The sequence below is a fragment of the Equus caballus genome, chromosome 25 (genome assembly GCF_041296265.1).
Source record: "Equus caballus isolate H_3958 breed thoroughbred chromosome 25, TB-T2T, whole genome shotgun sequence".
Taxonomy (NCBI): Eukaryota; Metazoa; Chordata; class Mammalia; order Perissodactyla; family Equidae; genus Equus; species Equus caballus.
In genome coordinates this window covers 42,931,370-42,943,859 of record NC_091708.1, presented here as the reverse complement: position 1 = coordinate 42,943,859, position 12,490 = coordinate 42,931,370, and the positions used below count along the sequence as shown (strand labels likewise).

At 59.4% G+C, this 12,490-nt stretch overlaps 1 protein-coding gene across 4 annotated transcripts in view; it reads right to left on the bottom strand.

Moving 5' to 3' along the window:
- Nucleotides 1–7,687: 7,687 nt before the first annotated feature.
- The window catches only part of NTNG2 (netrin G2), a 74,781-nt gene continuing 69,978 nt past the window's right edge, over nt 7,688–12,490 (bottom strand). For 3 of the 4 annotated variants that reach the window (XM_023629191.2, XM_070251987.1, XM_023629198.2), the window contains 4 exons: nt 11,980–12,075; nt 10,228–10,395; nt 8,583–8,717; nt 7,688–8,065 (listed from right to left, as the gene is read on the bottom strand). In XM_023629191.2, coding sequence (XP_023484959.1) covers nt 7,830–8,065; nt 8,583–8,717; nt 10,228–10,395; nt 11,980–12,075 — 635 coding nt within the window. In that variant the 3' untranslated portion in view covers nt 7,688–7,829. The remainder of the gene's footprint in view (nt 8,066–8,582; nt 8,718–10,227; nt 10,396–11,979; nt 12,076–12,490) is intronic. The other variant, XM_023629199.2, reaches the window with a different exon arrangement.

The following is a 12,490-nucleotide window of genomic DNA, read 5'->3' as shown; positions in this document are numbered from 1 at the left end:
CGTCTGTCTGAGCCCCCTGGGTCTTCCGTGTCTCTGAGCTTCTCCAGCTCGGTGCTCAGAGGCCCTGCTGCTTCCACCTCAGGTGCTGGGCCGGGAGCCCGCGGAGCTCGCCTGTCTTTGCCCGTTCTTGGCGGAGCATGTCGGGAGAGCTTTTACGTACGGTGGCTTGGGTTCTGTAATAATCTTGGATGATTACAGCACCAAGTAAAGCGAACTAACTTTCCCAGGTCTTCAGTCTACAGACCTTGAATTTCAGTCCTCTGTGCTTAACTGAGGCCACCCTCTCAGGGAGCAGCAAGAGGAAGGAAACTTTTCATCATGACTGTTCAGGCCACAGGGACACCTTAGCCTGGTCCCTCTGGTCAGAGGGATGGGTTTTCTGTGAGGATTTTGGGAACTCAGGCTGCTGCTCCCACAGCAGGTGGTCGTGCTGCTCCATGGCTAGGTCAGGCCTTGGGGTGGGGCTGGGAGAAAAAAACCAAATGCAAGAATTAGCTGGGGTGGGGGGTGTGGCCGGCCCTGAGGCTGAGTGGTTAAGTTGGCGCGCTCCGCTTCGGTGGCCCAGCGTTTTGCGTGTTCGGATCCTGGGTGTGGACATGGCACCACTCGTCAGGCCATGCTGGGGTGGCGTGCCACATAGCAGAACCAGAAGGACCCACAACTAAAAATATACATCTATGTACTGGGAGGATGTGGGGAGAAGAAGAAAAAAAGAAGAAGATTGGTAACAGATGTTAGCTCAGGGCCAATCTTCCAAAAAAAAAAGTTGTTTATTGCCTTTCCCTCTAAAAGAAAAAAGAAAGAATAAACAGGAAGTACTCCCACAGTCTCGGGCTCAGAAACCCCTGGTGAACTGTAAATCGCTGCTGCTTCTTCCTTTACCAAACCCTCCCCTGGTCACTGCAAGTATCTGATTAGGGCCAGCCCTGTGGCCTATTGGTTAAGTTTGGCATGATCTGCTTTGGTGGCCCAGGTTCAGTTCCCAGGCGCAGACCTACACTACTCCTCTGCTGTGTGTGTGTGGCAGCAGCTCACATAGAAAAAAAGAAGATTGGCAGTGGATGTTAGCTCAGGGTGAATCTTCCTCAGCAAAAAAAAAAAAAAAAAAAAAAATCAGATTAGGTTCTGAAAGAGTGATTCTGGTCTTTTTTTTAGCCTCCTGGTTGCTTCGGTGGAGGGAGCTTCCTACTCTGCCATTTTCCAGGATATCACTCCTTCCTTTTTAAATTGCATTTATAAAATTAAATCTATTTAACTTTCTTTTTAAACCCTGAAAATGCCTGACTTCTAGTATTTAAACTGCTCTAGTAAATCTAATAAATTAAATTTATAAACCTGGTAGGTCTCGGTGGCAGTGATGGGAGTGGACTTCCGGCCCATGTTAGAGATGGCCAGGAGCGCAGTCTCCTTCCTCCCTCCCTGCCTCCCTGTTCCCGGCTCCCTCTCCTCTTTCTTCCTCTGGGTTCCTACCCCCAGACCAGCCCCCTTCCTCCTATTGGGCTTCTCTTCACCCAGCTCCTGACATGGTTGACCACACTGCCATTTGTAGGCTCCCTTACACAGTGGAAGAGCTTTCCCACACTGTTTTGTGGACCAGACTGTGAGCCCTGGGCAGCAGGACCCACCTCTGTCTACTCAGGGGCCCGGGAGGGCGAGGGGGGTCTGCCTGGTTCATTGCGCCCTGGGGCCTGGCACCTGGAGGTACTCAAGTATGTGCTGAATGAGGGGAGGGAGGGAGGGGGAGAAGGCAGGGAGGAAGGAAAGGAGAGAGGGAAGCAGGAGAGGGTGAGAGACTGCCCCACCGGGCAGGTGTTCTGGGATTCTGGGACGGGGCGGGGGCGGGGGGGGGGAGATGGAGTGACAACAGCTGACACTCACTGACCCCGACTTGGTGCCAAGCCGTGTCCTAAGCCCTCCACGTGTTAACTTGTTTCAGCCTCACAAGAGCCCGATGATGTAGGTACTATTAACATGCCATTTCACAGATGAGGAGACTGAGGCACGCAGAGACTAAGTACCTTTCCCCAGGTCATCCAGGTGGTGGAGGACAAGCTTCGAGCCCATGTGATGGGACTCCAGAGTCTGTGCCCTTAAGCACCATCCCTTCTGCCTTTGGAACCACCTCCCCTTCAGGGGAGAAATGTCAGCTGGGGAACATGCAGTGTGGGTCAGGCCCGTGCCTTTCATGTCAGCTGCAGGGCCCAGCTCCTGGAGCTCCCAGGACTCGGGCTCCCTTCCAGCTACTCCTGGCCGGGGCCCCAGGGCCACCTGCTCAGCCAACAAAAGTGTCCTCTGGCCAGAAGTCGTCTGGAGTGCTGCTCTCACAGGTGCGTTCACCTGACCTGGCCTTGGGCCCACCCTCAAGGACAGCAAGGGCTTCTGTGCCACCAGGAACACAGCCATGGGGTCTCTGGGAGCCTGGCCAGCCCCTGTGTCCTCAGAGGGCCTCTTGGGTGAAGCAGTGACAGCCCTGCAGGGAGCTGGAGTCCTGCCGCCACCGGGGCTCTGGGTGGGGAAGAGCGAAGGTGACAGCAAAAGTGGAAGAAGGGGATCTTGCATTTCTTTTCCATCTTAAAATACCTCCTTCGATATTCAGGATATATTGCTAAATTTTATAAAGCAGGCTAAAAATGGTGTGTATAAGATGAGGCTGAATTATTAAAAATAAACAAAATAGAGAAAAAAGGTGTCAACGGTGCCACTCAGTGTTATAAGCTTGGGCTTCTGCGCCAGAGAGATTGGATTTCCATCCTGGACTCTGCTTCTTGTTGGCTGTGTGACCCTGGGCGACTTGCCTACCCTCTCTGTGCTGGCTAGTCATTGTTTCTTTGTGCCCTTCCTCTGGTTGGGGAAAGACAGCCCCCCTCCCTTGATGGAATGGGAAATGGTGGACAGAGGGTATGGGCACCTGGTGGGAGGCGCAGCAGGGAGGCCAACAGGAGGCAGGCCTGGGGGCAGGGCCGGCGCCTGAGGCAGCGAGTGGGCCACCAGGACAGCAGCAGCAGCGGCTCACTGGCCAGCCCATCGTGGGCAGGATACTGGGTGGCGATGCTGGCTTCACGGCACCCTCCGTGCATCCAGCTCCCCCACTGAGTCTGTGGGCCCCTCAATCCTTCAAGAAATCTTTTCTGCTAAATCACCCAAAGCTGGTTTTTGGTGCTGCGCCTACGCTCTCCAACCTGGATGCTTTTGGAGCCTCAGTGTTCTCAGCTGTAAAATGGCTATACTCCTGGAGCCGACTTCCCAGCTTCATTGCCGGGATCCTTGAAATAGGGATGTCAGGCCTCAGCACAAAGCTTAGCTCGGGGCTTAAGGAAGGCGGGGAAATTGCCTGCGGGTTTGTTTTACGGAAAAGTACTAGAAACGTACATCAGAAAATATTAACAGTTATTAGCTCTGGGTGGAGGATTGTGGGTGATTTTCATTTAAAAATGATTATTATTTCGCTTTTCTGTATTTCTAACTTCCCTACAGTCGTGATTTGTGTTTTAAAAAGGAAAAATAAATAAGTAAGGCTTTTCTCCCCTGGGCCTCTTCCCCTAACTCTTCTGGCTGTGGACGTGCTGGGCATCCCTCGGCCTGGGGGAGAGCGGCCCAGCGGGAAGTGCAGGACGTGCGATGGCCACTCCCCAGGCGCCCATCGATGCCCCAGGCCCGTGAGGCATGGCAGGGAGCGAGGCGGGGACGCCGACGCAGCAGGCCCACTGATGGAGAGGGGGCAGGTGGGGGCAGGGCGTGGAGGCATGTCCCCTGACAGCAAGAGCCGATGAAGGCTGGCTCCCCAGGGCGCCTTGCTCCGAGGCCCCGGAGCCCGCTGCAGGGCGGAGGCGGCAGGAGGGGCGGGAGAAGGAGCAGTTGCAGGTCCCACCCCGGGTGGCTGCCCCGGGCCTGGGGCTGCATGGTCTGGGTTCAACTGGGCTCTGGACCTGAATCAACTCCTGCCCCGCTTCTTAGCAAGTGTGACTTCAGGCAAGTCCCTTCCCCTCTCTTGACCTCCGCTTGTCCCTCTGTAAAACGGCACGACCATCCCTTCCACCTGGGGCGCGGGTTCCCAACTGGGGACAATTCTGCCCCCCATTTGCAATGCCTGGAGGCACTTCTGGTTGTCAGGCCGGGCAGGAGGTACTACTGGCATCTAGTGGCCCGAGGCTGGGATGCTACTAAACATCCTGCAGTGCACAGGACGCCTCCTCCTACACGCCCCGCCCCCCACAAGTATCCAGCCTAAATGTCAAAGGCACCGAGGCTGAGGCGCCTGTCCTGGGGTGAAGGTGAGGCTTCCTGTGACGATGCTCGCACAGTGCCCCTGGACAGGTGACTATTGTCATCCAGGCTGTGAAACGGAAGCCCTCTCTTCCTTCCCTCTCGGATGGACCCAATGTCAGAACGTGGGTTCTGGGGACGAGGGCACTCTGTTCAAAGGAGGCTGGGCGATGACTTTGGGCTCCACTACATTGTTTTCTCCTCCCTGCCGCCTGGAAGATGTCAGAGTTTTCCAAATGGCCGCTGGCAACTTTCCCTCCACCCTCCGGCAGAGGTCAGGGCCTGAGCCGCGTCCTCAGAGACTGGAGCTGCCACTTGGATTTACAACACGCTCCACCTCCCCGGCCCTTGCTCTCACAGACTGGTCCCAGGGAAGCTGACACAGCGCTGGGCGGGTTGAGAGATGTTGGGGAGGACACAGCACTGCCCAGCAAGGCCTCTCTCCTCCCAGACCCCTCAGAAGCCTTCCAGGGACACACCCAGAGTGACACAAAGGTGTGTGCACAGTAGAAGCCATTGGTGCCCTGTCCAGAGCCCCTCTATGGGAGCCGCCCCCTCCGCGGCTGCTGGCCTGTTAACAGCTCACCGCTGCCCACCTTCTGTACAGGGCGCTTATACTTCAGCATCCCCCCAACCAGCAGGAAGCCGACGGCTGGCTGACATGAGGCTGTCCCCTTGCCTCAAGATGTGATTTGTACTCCAGAGCCCCCTCGGTGGAGCAGGCTGAGGCTGGACACCCATGCGGGGCCGTTCCCTTCTCCCTCTCCTGATTCCCTCCCTACCTCAACAAATCCACGCACTGAACCCTTGTCTCGAGCTCTGCTTCTGTCTCGGGAGCTGGACCCAAGACTGGGGGGGTGTGTTTGGCGATGCACTATTGTGGTTCCTTTCTATTTGAATATTGTGATGGTCGGGAGGAAGACCATCACTGTTCACAAACTGCAGCCAGCCGTTGGTGGCATCTGGAGGTGGATCGTGGTCAGCCTGCCCCTGCACTCATTTGAAGGTGGAGGCAGGTCCTGTTCTGGAAAAAGGTGGTTCGAGACAGCAAGGCCCTGAACCCCTTGGCCTAGTGCTGTCGTCCGCTGTCTTCATTGTTGTCATGGGCAGTATTATGACGTGGGGGCTCCAGCTGAGGGACGGAGGGTTTAGTCTCTCCGGCTTCAGTGGACTGAGCGGGCCCAGATGCTGGGTGGGGAGAGCCAATAACTTAGGAATTAGTAAGTCTGTATGTAACAGAAAACCCAAATTCCAGCGTTTAATCACATCAAGATTTATTTTTCTCGTACATTCAGAAGTGCAGAGGTGGGTAACCAGGGCTGGTCCCCAGCTCTGCTCGGATCTCAGAAAAGCAACTTCCGCCTTCCTGGCTTCACCATCCCTGAGGTGGACGCTCACACCCAGAGCTGCGGGGGTGGGGGTGGGGGCTGGGGCCCAGCCTGCGACTGAGCGCCAGGGGGAGGGGCCAGAGAGAAAGGCCAGGGCCCAAAACCTGGCCAACTGAGGTTTGGTGGGGAGTTCCGGATAGGGATGCTTCTAAGGAACTTTCTGGAAGCCCTGCCCATCCCTCCTGCTTACATCTCATTGGCCAGAACTGTCACATGGCCACTCCCATTCTTCAAGAAGCTCCAGAGATGTTTCCTTTTAGCTGGGCTTTGTGGGGCACTGTCAATAAGGAAGAAGGTGGGGATGGACCATGGGGATGGGGGGGATGAAGCCAGGCGGGACCACTTCCTTTGGGGGCTGGGCGCTGACCGCTGCAAGCTGGTGTTGGGAGTGGGAGCCGAGGGAGGAGGTGGAGCGGGGCGGGGCGGGGTCGTGGCTGCGTTTGGCCTTGAGATGCTGTGAATAACAGTTCCGATCCAGTTGTAGCTCCCCCTGCTTCGCTGTGTGGCAATCTCTTGTCATCCTGAAGGCCAAGTTTTGCTAAATTCGGTCTCAGCCTTGCTTTGGGCACTGGAGGGAGGGGCGCGGGTCTAAACTCCCCACCCCTGAAAGAGTGGCTGCAGCTGGCGGAAGCCGAGGGCCCAGGGTACCTGCAGGTGGGGCTGTGGGAGCAACTAGGAAGCAGAACCCAGTCGTGGGGCTGGGAACCTGCTCGCAAGGAAGTAGGTGAGGAGAGAATGCCCATCTTCTGGACAAGCAGCAGGGGGACGTGCAACGCCCAAGGGCTGGGGGGGTGGCCCTCGTGTGGCAAAGGGCCTCAGTTGACGGACCTCGTTCTTCAGAGCTTCCTCTCACCGCTCCCATGCTGCCCCAGGGCCCCTCCCTGACCTCCAGGAGGGAAAGGGGAAGGACAGGGCGGTCTGCTGTGGACCTTGGCGGTGCCCACCTCCGCCTGCCTGCGCCCACCTTGGGAATCTCTTGCCAGCAGGGGGCGCTGGAAGGAGGCGGCGGCAGGCAGCGGGCCTGAGGCTCGGGGTCCAGCAGGAGTGAGAGGACCCATCCATCCTGATTTAGAAATCGCAGCCAGGCAGTCACGCTCTATCAGAACGCTCTGCCGCTCATTTCCCGGGGACTTCTCAGTGACGAAACCAATGTCCACCATGTGCTTTGAAATTTGAGGACAGCAGAAGAGAAGCGCCAAAAGCTCTGGTTTTTTTTTTTGTTTGTTTGTTTGTTTTAGGGACAGAAGGGAGACAACCTCTTAAGTTTGGGGAAGCTCCTAACCTGTGGTCACTGGCAGGGCGACGCCTGGCCAAGGAGGAGGGCTGCCTGTTCTCATTCACAGAAGTGCCTGGGGAGGTGGTGGCCCTGAGAGGGAAATCGTTTCTTTAAGGCGATTTTGTGGGCTCCTGTTTAAACCCCAAACCTGCCGGGTGTAAGTGAACACACAGAGAAAGAACACAGGCCGTGGAGGCAGCAGTGAGCAGATTCTTTACTCTGTCGGATTATACACCATCAACCACCCGGGGGGTGAGCGGCGTCGGGCTCGGGTCCCTCCTTACAGGGGACAGTAATACAAACAAAAATAGTTCTCTACAAAACAAAGTTTCCAGCCCTCCCCACCCTCCTTCCTAACTCCGTCCCGCAGACGGCGGGGTCCTTGGTCACCAGGCCTCTCCGGGGGCCTGGGGTCTGGTGGGTTGCAAAGGAAAACCAAGAGAGAATATAAAAGAGAATCAAGGTAGCGGCTGGAGTTGTAGGCAGCTGGAGTTCCGGGGCGGCCGCTGATGGGCAGCCGGGCCCGGCGCAGGGCGCGTCCGCAACAGTCGTGTGTCTGTGTGTGTGTGGGGTGGGAGGCAGGACCTGGGGGAGTCGGGGGTGAGCAGCGTTTCCCCCACCCCCTGCCTCACCGCCTGCCAAAAAAAGGGGGGGCGGGGCGGCGGGAAATAGAAAAGAAAAACTAAGACCAAAATCGCAGGTCGCTGCGGCCGGGGCCCCACGGCGCCCCCTGCTGCAGTGCCGGGCAGGGGGCAGGTGCCACTGAGGGGGCGGGAGGACTCTGCTGAGTAGCACCTGGGAGCAGCTCGGGCCGCACCCTTCCCGCCGCCGGCCCGGCTCCCGGGCGCAGGGCGCAGGGCGCGCGCACCGGCCCTCCCGGGCCGCGGGTCCCGCGGGCCGGCTCAGCAGCCCAGGCGGGCGGCCAGCCCCAGCAGCAGCAGGCAGCCGAGCAGGGTGGCGGGGCGCGGGGCGGCCCCGGGCGCGCGGTCGCAGTCCAGGCCGCCGTCGTCGTCCGCGGGGTCGCAGCGGGGCTGCTCGCAGCGCACGCCGGTGTAGCCGCGCGGGCAGGCGCAGCGCTGGTTCTGCACGCACGTGCCGCCGTTCTGGCAGAGCAGCTGGTCGTCGTCGCACACGTTGGCTGCGGGGCGGAGGGGCAGTTAACGCGGGTGGTGGCCCGGTCCACCCTCCAACCCCCCGGTTAGAGCTTCAGCGACTGGGACGTGTGAACCCTGGGGGCGCGGCCTGGACAGAGGGTGTTGGAGGCTCAGGGCGCACTTGGCCCCCGCGTGGATGTTAGCAACAGCCGGGCGAGACCTGGCCCCCGCCTCCCTGCCGCCACTGCGCCTGGCTGTCCAGCCCACTGGCCTTGGCGCGGTTCTTCACACGCACCTGCTTTGTCACCTCCAGAGCTTTACACACGCTGTTTCATGTGCCTGGAGCGCCCTTCCACCCTCTTCCCGTGGCTAACGCCGACTCGTCCTTCGGGTCTCCCCAACTCCAACCAACCCCCAGCTCCACTCTTGCCTCCAACTGCCTTCCTGGCTCTTGACTATTCCCAGTCGCACCAGGCTCCTCCACTCCCTGCTGGCCCCGCCCACCACCCACACCCCGCCTCTGGCAGCATCAGGCCCCGCCCCCCGCGGGCGCGCACTCACGGTAGCAGCCCTGGCGCCAGTAGTGCGTGGGGAGGCAGTCGTCGCACTTGGGCCCCGCCGAGCCCTCGCGGCACTCGCAGAAGCCTGTCTCGTTGCACCGGTCGTGCACGGAGCCGATCTGGTTGCAGTTACATTCTGCATGGACACGTGCACGGCGTGCGGCCTGAGCGACTCGTGGGCGCCCTCCGCCTGGCCCTCCAACCCGCCCGGCCCCGCATCCCTCCCCGCCGAGTCTCGGCACTCCGCAGAAGACGCTCCCCGCGGCTGGACGGCGGGTGGGGGCTGTCTGGGGTGTCCAGATCTTGAGGGAAGACTGTCATCATTCCCTGGCATCCATTAACTCCCCCATCCCGGGCCCTGGCGCTGTGTGGCCTGGGCCAGCCCCTTCCCCTCTCTGGGCCTCAGTCTCCGCGTGTCACTGGAACGGGCTCAGATCCCTCCCAGCTCTAAAGAGCTACGACTCTGACAGGTGGGAGAAGCCTCTCAGAGGCCGTGGGGCATCCAGGCTGTGGGGTTTCTGTGTGTGTTTTGGGGGGGAGGGCGTAGCCCACACCTATAGCTCCTCTTCAGGCCGAATGGCGGAGCAGCCCCAGAGGCCGCCAGCCTCTCCCGGCCCCTCCCCAGTTGGTTTCCTGGGGCCTCGGCTCTGTGGGAGGGGGCAAATGTCCCCACTCTGGGAGCCCTTGAAGCCCAGTGCTGGGCCTAGGGGTGCAGGCAGAGAGAGAAGGCAAAGGAGGGGGTGAGGAGGGGCACCACTAATGGGACCCAGAGGCCCCGCCCTGCCCCTGAAGCTGGCCAGTGTGACAGGGGCAGCACAGTTCCCTTTGGCTCACTTTAGAGTTGATGTTATTATCTGAAGGCTGCCGCCATAATTCAGACTGCTGGCTCCAGCTCTGTGGGCTGCCCTCCTCTGTGCGGCCAGAGCTGGCCAGCTGGGTGGGGGATGAGCCATTGGGTCCCCAGGGGGCTGGGCACCCTAGGGCCAAGACCTGCTCTCTACAGGAGACAGAGCCCGGGCTGGTGGGCAACCCTTCCAGGCTGGTGGGTGTTGGCTGGGGGCCACGGGTTTGGTCTTCTGGGATGGCCCGCCCCTGCCCAGGCACAGGGCCCCCATGACTTCCTTTTCTACCCCCGAAAGCCAGTCCTGGAGCAGCGTTTGAGGAAATCAGACCAAGTGCCCACTGGGGCTTGTGGGTGGGCGGCTTTGTAAGTTGGGCCTCTGCTTACAACCCATCGGAACAATTTCACTTGAAGAGAAGCTTCAACCACAAAAAAGGGTTGAAAATCTTTGATCCGATCCGCCTCCTGATTTTACAAATGGGGAAACTGAGGCCCAGAGAAGGGAAGGGAATTGCTCACATGCACACAGCAGCAAGGCAAGCTCTAGAACCAGTCTGACTCTAACCAGTGGTTCTCAAACTCCAGTGCCTTCGGGAAAGACCGCACGGGGAGGTTATTAATAGAGCGGACTCCGGAGGCTTCTGTCTTTAGAGACGCCCAGCTGGAATGCGCCCTGGAGCTGCAATTTCCACCGCCTCCCCAGGGGATTCAGACGCAGGGGTCTCCAGACCCCACCTAACAGCGCTCTGCCGGCCTTGGGCCCTTCGCCCCATTCCAGCGCCTTCCCGCGCTGCGCCCGGCTCACCGATGCACACGTTCTCGTCGTCCAGCTCGGCGGAGCCGTTGCGGTAGTAGCCCAGCCGGCAGTGCTGGCAGTGCTGGCCTCGCGTGTTGTGCTTGCAGCTGACGCAGGTCACCACGTTGAGGAAGTCAATGTAGCTGCAGCGGTTGGAGTGGCCGTAGCACTCGCAGTCTGCACCGGGCAAGCGGGAGAGACGCCAAGTCAGTGAGCGCAAGGAGACGGTGCCTTCCTGCTCCCCCACCCCCCAACGTGTGTTCCAGGAAACTGAGGCACAGCGAGAGGAAGGACCCACCCAGGACATGTAGTGGGGTAGGACCTGGCACGGGAAGGTGCCCTGGACCTCCAGCACTTCTGTACTACTTGGGAAGAGACAGGCCTGCCGCCTTGGAACCCGAAGGAGGAGCAGTGTAGGCCCAGCCCACAAATTCCCACCTGGCCCTGTGGGCAGACGCCCAGGAGGATAAATGGGCAGCACCCACTAAGGGCCTGCTGGGTGCCACGGCGAGGTGCTCTCTGAAGGATGCCCATGGGATGCCGGGGTGATTAGAAAATGATTCATGCAGGGTCAGGTCAAGCCGACAGACTGTGAGCTCAGGGAGGGGGGTGCCTGGGTTCATGGTGTGCGTTCACCATTGTATCCCCAGCGAGTCAGGGGAGGAGAGCTGCATGCATGAACGCTGGACGAGATGGAATGGGCCAGGAGCTTCCTCCGCAGGCTGCTTTGGAAGACGGTGGAAGGAAAACGCCCACCTGCAGGACCCTTTCTTACCAGCCTGTGCTGTTCTGCAAATCTGACTGGCACCAGAGGGCCCGATCTTGCACGGCCCTGAGAGTGAGTGCCACCTTAAGGTTTGTGCCCTGGGCACCTCGCTTTGCCTCCCCCTAGTCCTGGCCCCGCTTCTGACTCTTACTGGAGGCATGTGACTCCAGACCGAGGACAGTCATCTCCGCCCCATCCTGCTGTCTCCTCCAGCCCTGCCTCTGCTCCAGGGACTGGGCAAGTCCTGTGACCCAGAGCAAGGCCCCCACGGGTTGGTGGTGGATCCCATGACATAACAAAGGGGTGGGGTTTGGTGAGAAGAGTCACCTTTCCTGCTGCAAGAATGGGGGCCATCCCTTGGTGTCCCTCCTAACGGGTTCAACACCTCTGAGCAAGAAAGCCACATGGCTGTCGCAGAACAAGGAAGGATGCTGGCCCCCCTCGTGAAATAGCATGTGTGTATCTCCAGGGGACCCGACCTCCCTTTGGTGATGGGAGGGGGGGACTGAGCAGGTGTTGGCGGTCAAGAACATGGGAGACCTTGGAGAAATGAGCCTCTGAGGTGTGCCCAGGAGGAGATGGTGGGCATTCCCACGCCTTGGGCCTCCTGGAGCTGCCCCCATCACCTTGTCCCTCCAGGGACAACGAGAAGGTGAGGCATCCTCCAAGTGTCCCAAGGAGTAGTGTTTGTGACCCCTGTGTCCCAGATCTTGCTTCCACCAAGACAAGCCCCTGGGCCTGGGCCACACCTCCCAGGGGAGCCGGGACTGGCTATTTCTGGCAGCTGCTCTGCCTGCCCTGTGCCTGCCCACTGTGCTTCTGAGTCATACCTGCTCCCAGCTCCCCTGGGGAGGGAGGACGGGAGGGAAGACAGGCTCAGTTTCACCTTGACCCAGCTGCTGCGGGAGGGCTTTCCGAGCCAGGCATCCTTTGTCGCAGTGAGGCAGGGGAGAGGGGTGGAGGAGGGCTGATCCGGCCTGGGGCCTTCCTCTTACCTTGGAATTCTTCAAGAGGCATCACTTGCGGAGATTTGGGCCTGAGCTGGAAGGGTTTGGAGGCCTTGGCAGGGGCAGTGGCAGAGGTGCCCACAGCTTGGAGAGATGAGAAACAAGCTCTTTCATCAGCCACGGTCCAGCTGTCCAGGGCGGGCTATCCAGACTCAGGAAAAGCCCAACAAAGGCTCCCAAGGTGCCCTGGCAAGCTCTGGGGCAGCCCTGTCGCCTGCTCAGATTGGAGGTGACACAGCACATCCAGGGGCATGCAGAACCAGCCCTGCCTTTGGTCCCCCCTCGGAGACCTCCTACGCATCCAGCTGGACTAATCCTCCCAGATGACTTCTCTGTCCCAAGCATCCCACACAGAGCACTAAGCACTTTGCTGAAGCCAAACAAGTTTTTAACTGATTGAAAACATCGCTTTGCTCTCTCCTCTCTTCTCCAAGCTCCCTTGAGCATCAAATCCAGAGTCTGAAGCTGGCATTTGAGACTTTGGCATCTCCCTTACTTT